General features: G+C 39.5%; 1 protein-coding gene across 3 annotated transcripts in view; it reads right to left on the bottom strand.

The window, feature by feature from the left end:
• The window catches only part of Csp (Cysteine string protein), a 47,592-nt gene extending 33,323 nt beyond the window's left edge, over positions 1 to 14,269 (bottom strand). For all 3 annotated transcript variants that reach the window (XM_073986960.1, XM_073986959.1, XM_073986958.1), the window contains exon 1: positions 14,106 to 14,269. In XM_073986960.1, coding sequence (XP_073843061.1) covers positions 14,106 to 14,134 — 29 coding nt within the window. In that variant the 5' untranslated portion in view covers positions 14,135 to 14,269. The remainder of the gene's footprint in view (positions 1 to 14,105) is intronic.

Below are 14,269 nucleotides of genomic sequence, written 5' to 3'. Positions count from 1 at the left end.
ATATTGAGTTTTTAAAGAAATTCGGGGCTATATCTCTGAAACCAATGCGAATCTTCTTCTGACCTCTGAAGCAAATTTGTAGATAAGGACAAGAAAACAATATTTGGAGAAATAATGAACTCGAAAAACTACATTTATTGCCTCAAATTTCAAAATATATGCAAAAATACCACAATTTTTATACATTTCGCACCGTATCTCCAAAACCGTTATTTTTTCCGAATATTTTCTTTTGGAAAAATATTCCCTGGAATGTAATACACAACTCTTCAGAACATGTCATTGTTGTAAAATGCCTCTGTCCCGTTGTTTTCAGTACATTTCTCAACGACGATTTAATAAAAATGTCAATGATGTAGTGAAATCCGAAATGCGAGAATAAACTGTTGGTGTGAACTGTGTTTGAAATACGTGTTGTAAAAGATATGATGCAAAATACCGCTGAAACAACATGAAGTAAGCATTTTAGAGTTTCAGAATGTTCTAAAGAATTGTTGAGAACTTTATTTGGAAGATTTTTGCAAAAGGTTACTTGGTTCAACTCCCAATAGTTTAGCCGATACTGACCAGAATTTCAGCAATTATGTAAAATTTTCTATATTTTATAGATTTTGATGCCGTAGATGGAGTTTTTCTTATGTGGTTTCTTCAAAAGATAAATTCTACTAGTTTATGGCTACAATATTGCTAAAGCAAGGCCAAATTCCTTTTCTTTTCTGAGATAAAGGCCTGATAAATGCAAAAAAGTGTAGATTTAGCCCGGTTTAGATGAGGCCATAAAATCCGAACTGGATCTGACAGGACAAAACCTAACTAGGGTTTTTGTAGTCTAAATATGTACTTTCAAAAAATTAATATTAGAAGTTTTTTGCATTTTCAGTGTTGCATAGTGTAATATAAAATATTCCGACAGAGAATTGTCGGTAAAGGTTCACTTTTTTATATAATCCCCATAGGACGGTACCGCCCGATTTTCGGTATTTTTAAATTTCACGCATATCATCCAACCGAAGAGGCTGAAATCTGATTTGAATATGCGTAATTTATGGTGGAGGGTATAATAAGAGTTCAAAATCACCACCGTGTATTTTGAGACGCATCTCTACATTAATTTTCATACTTCCACCCATATTGCAGGATCCATAGGACGATTTTTTTCATGTTGTATTTTCTCATCTGTTATGCTTTTATTTGAACCAAACTTAAAAAAAAAGCTTCCTACATCAACTTGGCATATTTGCTAAAAAGTTTTATAAAACAAAAATTAGCAAGAAGTCGCAGGTAAAAATTTAGGACGTATTCTAGAAAAGTTACATAAAAATTAAAAGAAATTAAAGCTAAACTCCTCCACTGCACTATTTTAATTGAAGAAGCTAAAAAAATTGGATCTCACATTTATTTGGCCCAAATCGTCTAAATTGAAACTACTTATGAGTTATAAAACTATTTCATTTAACTAAAAAAAAATCTACAATGATATATTAACTGAATGCACAAGTCTATAGCATTGCCGACCAAGAAGAGGGCACACAAAATTCTCAATATTTGCAACTTTTGACAGTGTGTTAGTAACGTTGTATGTACGCATGCTGCATAACAAAAACAAATCAAAACATTTGTGTGCTCTTTCGTTGCGTTCGGGTCGTGTGTGTGTGAGTTGCCGAAAAACTTCGTAACTTTAACAATATCAAAGCAGGACATTGGTCTATAGCAATCTTGCAACTAAAATATGTCATCGTTTACATTGTAAAAATTACCTATTTTAAATGTACCGTTATTCCGTTTCAAATAATTTCTAATTATTATATATGCCGTTAAGTAGAGTCAACAATCTATTTCAATTATGTACTAATATTTCATAGTTTCTAGATCGGTACTTTTTTCCATTGTGCGTTGGGGTCTTTATTTGAAGAGTTATAAACAAATACCTATTTGAATCAGACAGCATTTTAACATTTCAAACGGACGAATATAGTGAATGTAATCAATAAATATATGAAAAATAAGCGACGATTGTGGAATTGCATTTCAATAATTAAATTCAACAAACCATAACCAACAAGTTTTTGTTGTATTGTGTGCGGTGTTTTTATAACATTTTTAAACAAATAGATGCAATGAAACGCTAGAATGCCAAAATCAATACCATTTAATAGTTTGTTTTGGTATTTGCTTTTATTTTAATAAATGCAATTCATTGACGAACAAGTGCTGATACTTTTTTTCCAATAAAACAAAACTTTTATTGGAAAAGGGTTCCATTGCATTAACTTTGTATGGGTCCGATAAACCGTACAAAGCTAGACATCACGACCATTTCGTTAGACTTCATAATTGTTGTTCTTCCTCTTCTATTATTAACACCTTTAATTTGTTTATTGATTAGTAATTATCTTGGAATAGTAAAAACGATTACTGTCGTTTATAACCTTGTCGTTTTTTGTTTTTGTTTTCATTTTTTGTTACGGTAATTTTTTATGACCTCTTACTAGTCTAACGGAGCGACTGCTAGAAATGCAAAAGCAAGAAATAAAATGTCCACAACAATTGTATTGATGACGAATGTCTTTTGCATGCCTCTCTATCTCTCTCCACAATTGCCTATTGGCCACTACGAAATGTTATGGCAAATTGACAACTACAAATGAAAAGGTATATTTCTTCCGGCTTTGGGTAAAAGGTCTTTTCGAATTTCAGAAACATGGAATAGGGGAAACAATGAATATGGAGGGAATGAGCGATGTTGTAGAATACAATGTTTATTTTAGTTAATACGCTTGCTTAATATTCCAAAGAAATCCCGATCCAAATTTATAACATACACCCAATACGTCCCTAGTTGATGCTACTTGGGGCACAGGTAAAGACCTCTTATAACCCTTATGGATGGCGGACTAGTAGCTGGTAACTAAAAGATACCTAATTCATTTGGCTATCTTGTGGTCCACTGTGTTCTATATGACACAAGGAAACGCAATCGGTCCCAAGTCGGTAATACTTGGGTAGCAGATAACAAACAGCTGTTGATCTCTTATAACCCTTATAGGCTAAAGGACTAATAGCTGCCGTAAAGATAAAGTGTACTTCATTCGGCGATCATGTTGTCCATTGCGTTCTATAGATTCCTCGTCAAGAGAATTCACATCAAAAGTCATCAAAAAAACACAAATTATTAGGGCAATTCCATATTTCTTGCAGATTATCTTTATCTCTCTCTCAGGAAAAAGTAATCCTAACCAGAAAATATTTATGCAAAGATAAGATAAGCGCAGCCACCATCCAGAGTGTTGTGGGATTTCTAAATATATGTATGGAAACATTAGTTTATTCCATTCTATCTCCCTTTTGTTTCGAAAGAATGGTTTTGAGAAAAATAAACTAAAACAAGATTTCAAAAGCCAACGAATAAATAATGTCTGTATGTGAGTGTGTACATGTAAGTATGATGTCTGTCACAGTCCTTGAGTTTTGGTGGTAACTAACCACTCAAAGGAATGTAAACATTTACTATGCTGATTTTTTTTTTTGTAGTTTGTAGTATGTTATGCAAAGTATCCTGACGTTGTCGGATACAAAAAGGAAACCGGCTAATGGAATAAATTATTGCGAAAGGAAGATAGAGAAAGGATTCTTTTGATGCATGCCCATGTGTGTTAGGAGGAAAGAAAACTGGAGAGCTCTTAAAAGAAAATGTGTTCTGGAAAAGAACTAGACATGCACAAAACTCTCTTCTTCTCTATTCCAACGTCCAAAAATGTGACTAATAACACTGTGCAACATTTTTAAGGTGATCTTGTGCAAACAATTCGAGCCGAGAATTTTTTGAAAGTACGGACCCAAACGACAAGAAACGCTAGTTGGGTATTATTGTGTCAGATCCAGCTCGGATTTTATGGCCCCATCTAAACATGGTTAAATACTGAGTTTTTAAAGAAATTCGGGGCTATATCTTTGAAATCAATGCGAATCTTCTTCTGACCTCTGAAGCAAATTTGTAGATAAGGACAAGAATAAAATATTCGGAGAAATAATGAACTCGAAAAACTACATTTATTGTCTCGAATTTCAAAATATATGCAAAAATTCCACAATTTTTATAAATTTCGCACCGTATCTCCAAAACCGTTAATTTTTTCTGAATATTTTCTTTTGGAAAAATATTCCCCGGAATGTGATACACATCTCTTCAGAACATATCATTTCAGCACATCTTTCAACGACGATTTAACAAAAATGACCATAATGTAGTGAAATCCGAAATGCGAGAATAAGCTGTTGGTGTAAACTTGCCCACGAGACTTAGCATCAAAGGTCAAGCAGCACGTAGTGCCCTAAGGCTACATGAATTGAATCGTTGGCGTGACAGCACCTATGGTCATGCATGCATTCTTCGGGAGCCAGGGCCAAACCTTAGCTTGAATCTGCAGGGGAAATTCAGCGACTACTTATCATCAATCCATAGATTTGATGATTTTGAAATCGTTATCCCTAGTAGAGATGACTGGATCCGTAGTAACCCTCCTCTGGACGGTCTGGTTTTCTATACAGACGGTTCCAAGATGGAAGAAGGTACCGGAGCTGGCGTCTACTGCGAAAAGCTTTGCCTCGAATACTCATATAGGTTGAACAGCGACTGTAGTGTTTTCCAAGCAGAAATCTTCGCGATCAAAATGGCCGCAGAGTTGATAAAAAGTCTGGATGCTGAAATCTTTGAACCGGTAACTATCTTCGTTGATAGTCAGCCGTCTCTTAAAGCCATCAAATCCCCCAATATCAAGTCTGAGGCCGTTCTTGAGTGTAGAACTGCTTTGGCGAACCTCACTAACGCTGTCCGACTCTGCTGGGTACCGGGACACTGTGACATTGTGGGAAACGAGAAGGCAGTTGAACTGGTAAGACATGGATCTCAATCAACAAGTCAAGCTATCACTGATTCTATTAAACCACTCATATGTCACGTTTTTCGGAAGGTGGAGACGTTCTTTGAAGAACAAGCCAAGGAACTATGGCATAATGAACCAAGGTGCAACGTGTCAAGGGCCATTTGGCCGAATCTTTCAACAAAGACGGTTCCAAGATGGAAGAAGGTACCGGAGCTGGCGTCTACTGCGAAAAGCTTTGTCTCGAATATTCATATAGATTGAACAGCGACTGTAGTGTTTTCCAAGCCGAAATCTTCGCCATGAGAATGGCTGCAGAGTTGATAAAAAGTCTGGATGCTGAAATCTTTGAACCGGTGACTATCTTCGTTGATAGTCAGCCGGCTCATAAAGCCATCAAATCCCCCAATATCAAGTCTGAGGCCGTTCTTGAGTGTAGAACTGCTTTGGCGAACCTCACTAACGCTGTCCGACTCTGCTGGGTACCGGGACACTGTGACATTGTGGGAAACGAGAAGGCAGATGAACTGGCAAGACATGGATCTCAATCAACAAGTCAAGCTATCACTGATTCTATTAAACCACTCATATGTCACGTTTTTCGGAAGGTGGAGACGATCTTTGAAGAACAAGCCAAGGAACTATGGCATAATGAACCAAGGTGCAACGTGTCAAGGGCCATTTGGCCGAATCTTTCAACAAAGAGAACAACCTCACTTTTAAGTTTGAGTAAATCAGAAATCAGGGTATTGACGGGAGTCATTACCGGCCATTGCAACATCCGAGCATGGAACCAACAATCATAAACAACATCATCAAAAATCTGAATTGGCTGGGACGGCGCGACCCATAAGCGTAACTACTTCTCTGGCAGTTTTTTCTACCATCACCAAATAAACCACCCTCTCTTTCTTTATTATATCTTCTTTTTTTCTTTTTAATAATTCATTTATTACTACTTTCCAAACCACACCCTCTTTTCTTTATTCTTCTCTCTTTTTCTCTTCTCTTGTCTTTTCAGGTAATTCTGAACCTCTTTTTATGGATGATCACAATGGACCGAAAGGTCTCCGAGTGGCGTAGTCAATATATATATATTGCAGAAAAGCTCTGTACCAGGACTTAGTAATATGAGAAAGAAATTAGCCAATGAACTAGCTAGGGGTGGCTCAAAGTAGACTGAATTATCAAGTGATGAACCTGTTAAGCCACATATGTGCTATTCATTGGCAAACTTCGTTAGATCTACCTTGTCAAGGCACACCGCAGATGGCTTATGGAAACTGGATGCTGGAAAGCAATCTGACTTGAGACCCCCATCGGTAACAAAGGAATGAAGGTGACTGCTGAACTCATTACCGGTCACTGTAGGGCTAACTTCAAGATAACTTCAAGATAAGATATATTATGTGAAGATGCTGCACACAATAAGACACCGAGTACACACCCAGTAAACAAAAGATAGATTATCTCAACTCGTTATCAGACATAGATCCCATTGCCCTATTTTAAGCTTCCAAAAACCCATCAAGCGCATCTAACAAATTTATTTCTTTCTCTCTTTCTGTTCCAATATTCACCACCCGGCATTAATACAGCAATATTCCAGAAATTCTTCATCTTCACCCTCATTTCAACAAGCAATAACCATGGAATCTTCTCATGATCATCTTCAAATCTATCCAGGACGAGTAGACCAAAATACTCCGTGTTTTTTTTTTTTTTTTTTTTTTTTTTTTTGCTGTGCCCCTTAGCCCTAACCTAAGCCGCAGCATCTCATACAACCTGTTGCAGATCGATTGAGCGTAAGTCTTTGGGTCGATCTTGACATGAGAAAATGTGTGCCGTATCGTATGGTCCCTGGTTGAAGATATCTTCAACGTCTGGCTTGGTACGCGTTGATTATTGTTGACCTACCAACTAAGCAGCAGGGCCGTCCGATGTCTGCAATCGTTAGATGATGTTGTTGCAGGACACGATTGAGTTAATACGATTTGGCAGTTTGCTGGACTGCGCGAATATGAAGAGTCTTCAGGGGCTGCTTAGTCTAGGATTGAGCAGCTAACTGCTTTATAAGTGTTAGGCAAGATCTTGTTGTCCTTGCCGATATGTCTTTGAATACCTTATTTCTATTCCTTACTTTGGATTTAGCGCGACTGTATGCTTCGAAATGGTAAGGGGATCACGGAGAATAACGCCGAGTATTTTCGGCTTATTGACTGTTGTATTGTCCTGTCTCCGACCTTGATGTCCAATATTCTTTTTACCTTGTTTGTCTGTGACGTGAAGATGGTTGCTGCAATTTTGGGGCTGGTTTGTCAGGTTTTGGTAGTAGAACTATCCTCCCATTTTCAAATCTTTGGAATCACTTATTGACCGATATAGTCAGGATTTCTGCTTAAAATACCAATGGCGTCGTAGGATACTTTCCAAGGACCATAAATCCATTGGAAGTATCAAGAAGCAAGATGGTGCGTGGACTGACTCTGCTACCGAGACTCTTAACCTCCTGGCAGAGACCCACTTCCCAGGCTGTAAGGATGCGGACACCGTCAATAATGAATGTGACGACCTTTGGATCTCATTGATAAGGTGGTTAACAGAAATAAGATTAAATTGGCTGTCAACACTTTCAAGCCATATAAGTCACGCCGGCGATGCTTCAATTTGCATCGCCGTTTTTATATCAAATCCTGGAGGAGATCTATAGTTTGACTCTCTCAAATGTACCGGGTCTGTGGAAAGAGGTAAAGGTTACTTACATTCCCAAAGCGGGAAAACCTAGTCACTCTGCACCAAAGGACTACAGACCCATTAGTTTATCATCCTTTCTCCTTAAGACTCTCGAGAGACTGATCGATTTGGAGATAAGGAGCCATGTAGACACCGCCTCTATAAGCAGCTCACAACACGCCTATATTAAAGGCAAATCTGTGGAGTCTGCCTTGCATGAGGTGGTTGGCTTCATTGAGAGGAATATGGAAAACTCAAACTTTACCTTGGCTGCCTTTCTGGACATAGAAGGAGCCTTTAACAACGTAGAACTTGAGTCCATAAAACTCTCACTTAAGAAAGTTAACACACCTGAACCTCTAACTTGCTGGATAAATAATATGCAGAATTTTAAACTCCACCATTGGGGAGACAAAAATTAGGAAAACAGTAACTAGAGGCACCCCCCAAGGAGGGGTGCTCTCACCGCTACTGTGGCTACTTGTTATAAACAATATTTTGACGGACCTGGACAATCAAGGTATAACAGTTGTCGCCTATGCGGACGACGTTGTACTACTGATTTCCGGTAAGTTTCCGTCAACCATTTCGGAGCTTATGCATTATCGACGCTGTCGCGCTGGGCTAAGGCCAATGGACTTGGAGTAAACCCAACCAAGACAGAACTGGTAATGTTCACGATAAAGCGTAAGCTCGGCGTATTTGTACCACCAACACTGGATGGAGTGCAGCTTCAGCTCTCGCCCGAGGCAAAGTACCTCGGGCTTATCCTGGACTGTCAATTGCGATGGAACAGGTATGCTGAGGAAAGGGCGAAGAAAGGATTGACTGCACCTTATTAATGTAAAAATTCCATTGGGAAAAGTTGGGGCCTAAGCCCATCGATTATACACTGGTTGTATAACACCGTGGTGAGACCCATTTTATCTTATGGTTCTCTTGTTTGGTGGCACTCACTGCGCCAAAAATCGACATCAGGTAGGCTCGACAAGGTACAAAGAGCAGCCTCGATCCTGATAACTGGAGCCACAAGGAGCACACCACAGGCTGCTCTGAACGCAATGCTGAACTTAAAACCGCTGAGTCTCAGCATTAAGTGTCAGGCAACTCGCAGTGCTCTACGGCTGCATGAACAGGATCTCTGGCGCAGTTGTGCCTATGGGCATGGTTGTAGAGATGACTGGAACCGCAGTAACCCCCCTCTGGACGGTCTGTCTTTCTATACAGACGGTTCCAAGATGGAGAAAGGTACCGGGGCTGGCGTCTACTGTGAAAGGCTATCTCTTGAGTACACCTACAGGCTAGACAGCAACTGTAGTGTCTTCCAGGCTGAAATATTCGCGATTTGGAAGGCAGCGGAATTGATAAAAAGTTTGGATGCAGAAATCATTGAACCGGTGACTATCTTTGTGGATAGCCAAGCGGCTCTTAAAGCCATCAAATCCTGCAACATCAAATCCGGTGTCGTCCTTAAGTGTAGATCAGCCTTGGGAACGCTAACTAACGGCTTCCCGCTATGCTGGGTACCAGGACACCGCGACTATCTGGGTAATGAAAGAGCAGACGAATTAGCTAGGCGAGGATCGCAGTCCACAGACCTAGCTATCGCTGACTCTATCAAACCACCCATTTGTCATTTCCTTTCAAAATATTGAAACGTTCTCTGACGAAAGAGCCAGTGAATTGTGGCATAATGAACCTAGGTGCATTGTGGCAAGATCCATATGGCCGTCTCTGTCAGTCAAAAGAACGAACTCTCTGCTGAACCTGAGTAAAGCTGAAGTTAGAGTAACGACGGGAGTCATTACTGGACACTGCTATATCAGGGCCCATACCATCAAATTTGATGATGATGTTACTGACTACTGCAGACTCTGTGAGGATGAGGAAGAGTTAGAGACGATCGAGCACATCCTGTGTCGTTGTCCAGCCTTAGCTCGTAGACGGCATAGGTTAGTAGGTGTTCACTTTCCACCGTGTCTAACTTTCTACTCAACTGTGGAACCTGCTGTGATCTACAACATCATCAAAAATCTGAAGTGGCTGGGACAGCGCAACCTGAACGCGTAAATTAATTCAACTATTCTGCCTACCAATAAAAATAAATCGTTTTTCCTCCTCTAAAACTATTCCTCCCCTCTTAAAATTTCTTGTAATTTATTCGTTCTTTACTTTTCTAACAAACTCCTCTTTTTATTTCTTCCCCCTATCCTCTCTTTTCCATCTCCTATTTTCTCGCAGCTTTCTACTGGATGATCACAATGGACCGGAAGGTCTCCGAGTGACGCAGTCACAAGTTAGTGGCTGCACATCCCCTAACCTAACCTAACCTTAGGTACTGGAATTATCCTCCCATTTCCTCTGGAATGACTGACTTATTGACCGATAGAATCAGGATTTCTACTTAATAGACCAATGGGGTCTAACATGTCAAAGCAATTTAATAGCTGCATGCTTTTAATGATGAATGACGAAATCACCACAATATTTACTGGAGATTGACACAGTTTACCAAACATAACCACAAGTAATATCGTCTCCATTAGCATACCGCAGCACGAATTAAGCCATCTGGTCAATTTAACAATTACCGCTTCATTGAACTACCCAAAACTTCAGAGGATCGAGATATATTGTTATGTTATTTATGCTCTGTAGACCTAAGTATTTGTAAGTAAAAATTCCTATTTATTTCATATGTCCCCCTACGGACGACAGTGATCATCACCGTTTCAGAAAACTGGCCAAAACTTCAGATGTTCTGGAAGTAGCAGAGATTTTCCAGGTGGACGAATAGTAAAAATTAGTCAAAGCCTTAACAATTATCGCTTCAGAGAACTGCCCAAAGCTTTAATTTTCGGGAAATAGAAGGGAAGTAAAAAAATAAAGCAATCGATTAGTAGTTGAGCATAGTCGTAAAATATGGGCAACGCTTAATTCGCTCTGAAATTTTGGAAAAAATAAAGACAGAAATCAATCGCGTTTAACCACCTCACGTTGGGTGGCAACATACTCCTCAGTAATGTAAGCGACATTTCCTGAGTATTTCAGCCGTGTAAAACTTCTCTACAAGTGGTGTTTTAAGACACGACGTTCGGACTCGGCGATAAACAGTAGGTCCCATATCATTGAGCTAATATGAATCGGGGTGCACTCATTGATATCAGAAAAGTTTCCCTTCTGGGATGTTTGTGTAACAATTATATATACAATTTGTGGAGCACCCAGAAAGAGGGTGAGAAACTTAACGTGACATCATCATAGCTGCAACAGCTAGCTCCATACCTGCTGGTCGAATACCCAAAATGAGCCAAATTTTCCAGCAGAGGTGACGGTACAGCAAATGAGCATGATGAGCTTCGTCGTATGAACCCCGAAGACCCAAGAGTCCCAAGCGAGGGGGCATAAGCGTGAAAAGTGGATAGTCCACTTAAAGCTATGCAACATTGGTACAGGATTAAGGAAATTGTGGACAACAGTTATATCACTAACGAATCTGGGAAAGAAGGATGCTAAAAGGACTGTTACTTTCAACGGTGTGACAGTGACAGATCCGAAGAGGATCCCGCAATTTATAGACCACACCGAGCGTGATAGGGCGAAGAGCAGTGCGCTACGCAGTGTAAGAGCCCTCTCAGCCGAGGAGGTACCACCACAACTGACGATGAGCGATGTTGCAGATGTCATCTGAAACTCGAAATCATAGAAAGCATTCAGCCCACATGGTAATCTTCAAAGGTAATCCTTAGATAACTGGATGAAACTTGAGTTAGTATTTGACAAGTGTCCTTAATCTGTCGTTAGCCACCCATATTGTAGCAGAAGCCTAAATAGTTGGCATAGTGTTTCCGTTAATGAAGCCAGGCAAGTATGCCAGAATCGTTTACAGGTATATCTAACTCTTGTCGCCATTAGCGAAGTTTCTAGAGGAACTGCTCCTCCCCATGACTGAGGACTGAAATGTCGTAGGCCTTCGATTCCGTCAACCATGCCAAGCTGTTCGAGGATATGGAGAAAAGTTGCTCCTCCAGCCGGTATTGAAACGTTGGATGATGAAATTTATGTGGGAACGCCAGTCATTTATGGAATTCCGAAATAAGTTGTCGAACATCTATACAGTGAAGCAGGAAGTTCCTCAGGGCGGGGTGATATATCCTCTTCTACCTTTCTGAAATTATACACCCTGCAAACTGCATACAGATCGTAAAGTATGCGGATCTTGGCGTCCGGTCTATGGCTGGTGCAACATATGATAGGTTAAATATCTACTTAGGGCAGTTCTTCCATCAGAGGAATGTAAAAATATCCTCTGCCAATAAACTGCCACGCTGTTCAACACATGGAAGGCAGAAATGAGACTCCCGGCAACATGTTGGTCGATGGTGTCCGGATTCCGACCACAAACTACCTCAAAATATTGGGTGTAACGTTTGATCGCATGTTTAAATCGTCTGCGCAAGCACAAGCTATTTGCGTTAAGATTAGAAATAGGAACAAGGTTCTCAAGTTGCTGGCCGTCAATTCTTGGGGTGTTGAAAAAGAAACCTTGTTCGCATATTATAAAGCAATAGACCGGTCTGTGGTAACCTATGCGGATCCAGCGTGGTATGAAAATGAAGAATATTCAAGCCTGCCAGAATGCCGCCCTGGGGACTGCAACAGGGTGCACATCATCATGAGGAGACGAAGGTTTTGCCGGTGCATCAACACAACAGGATGTTGTCGATGCAGTACCTGCACTGCCACCATCTAGTGGAAAAGCTTCATGATGTAGAAAGATGTAGAAATAAGTCCAAAGGCACAAGCGAGAACTTCTAGATCAACGAGACTATCAGGCAGGATTCAAGCTGATGCAGTTACACTATAATACCATCCCCACCCATCGCAGCAGATGGACTTCCAATGCCAAGGCAAACACGAGTGTTTTTAGCCTAGTTAAGATCTAAACGATGCATCCGACTCAATTCATATTGGTCAAAAATTGATGACACCAGGGGAGGGAGTAGCCCTCTCAAATTCATAAAAATCTACTTTTAACAAACAACTGCGAAGAGACAATAAAAGTTTTATCACATATCAATGAGTGCAGCCCGATTCTATTTTTACCTCAATCATAATGTGCCAAAATTTACAACTCAATACTCTTTACATGCCTATGACCGGAGACTAGTTAAGTCCTACAAGTCCTACTCCTCTAAGGACCGTCACTTCTGACTTTTCTGTAAAATAGAATACATAACAACATACTTCAATGGTATCAATGGTTAAGAAATTATTGGAGCCCCTAAACTTGACTTACATCTTGGCCATGGGTTTAAGCATTTGAAAATTGTGATGTCATGTTCCGATGCTTCTAAATTCCTAATAATGCAATATTTTGATTTCAAAATATTCCGTGCCATTCTAATATTCACAAAAAATGTGCAATGTGTTTCATTCATATTTACTCCTGCTGTTCATTTCAAGGCCAAGCCTACAAATTGCATATTGTTATACCACGACCTTAAATTGGTGTACCACCACAACGCAAGCATAAGGTATTGCGGCATAGCTATTCTGCAAATATGGGAACAACATATTGTCATATTGTAATAAATCATTCGTTTTCGTAATATTAGATGCCCTGAAATTAGCCCTAAAATATTTGTAGTTTGTTTTCAGAAATGTGTAAATGTTGTTCCTTGGTTGGTAGGTAGTCTGTGTACATTACATTTCCTGGCAGGAGGAGCCTCTATGCGAGTTCGGTTGACGCCAACGTTGTCGCCGGCGCAGCCTTGAATAAACACAGACATCCATCCAAGAGAATATTCAAGAATGAACTACTCTCTTTGTACCTAAAGGCAGCTAAAGGCATATGTAATGTGTCCGTCTGGTGGTTTATTTTTTCTTGGCATGATTCAACTAATTAACTAATTATCCACCATTCCCCATAACTATGAATAAATACAATTTTATAGTTGTAATTTGTTCCAAATTATCCTGTATTCCAAAATTCATTGATTAGCAGCTGCCAAAGAATGTACCCAAACGAAAATAAAGCCAAATCCACAATGTTTTTCCTGTATAGGCATTCGTAAGTTTCTTTATTCATCGTTATCATCTTCTTTCTCTCTACCATATTTGTTGGTGCTGCAAAAAAAAATCAATTATTTTGCTGCTGCTCTTCTGCCAGCGCAAACAAAGAACTTTAACGTCGTCATCGTTAGATGCCCGCCGCCCTTTTTATTATTTCGCACAAACAAACACACGCACCATCACATCGCAACACTCAATCTCACACAATAGCAAAAAAAAAAACATCTGCTCTTTCTTCTGCCGCGGCGACTCAACTGAGAATGCTGCCGACCATTTGATTCATCCGTCGTTATCGTCGTCGCTGTACAAAAAAGTTCTTCTTCGTTTTTTTATTGTTGGTCTTTGCCTTTATTTTCATGCAAGTTTTTTTCTTTTGCTTTTTTCACAGACTATTTTTTTTCCTTATACGAAACTTACGATAATTTTCTTTTATCCATGCCACTCATTTTGAAATTGGTATTTTATTTTTTATTTATTTTATTATTATTATTTATTTTATACACACAACACACTTCTTTTAACTTGCTTTCAGAAGTGAAAAATACTAAACTAGTGATGTGAAGAAAAACGAAAATGGATAT

The sequence above is a fragment of the Musca autumnalis genome, unplaced genomic scaffold, assembly GCF_047663935.1.
Source record: "Musca autumnalis isolate F117 unplaced genomic scaffold, ASM4766393v1 scaffold_4, whole genome shotgun sequence".
In the NCBI taxonomy this organism is placed as follows: Eukaryota; Metazoa; Arthropoda; class Insecta; order Diptera; family Muscidae; genus Musca; species Musca autumnalis.
This window is presented reverse-complemented; position numbering and strand designations above follow the sequence as displayed.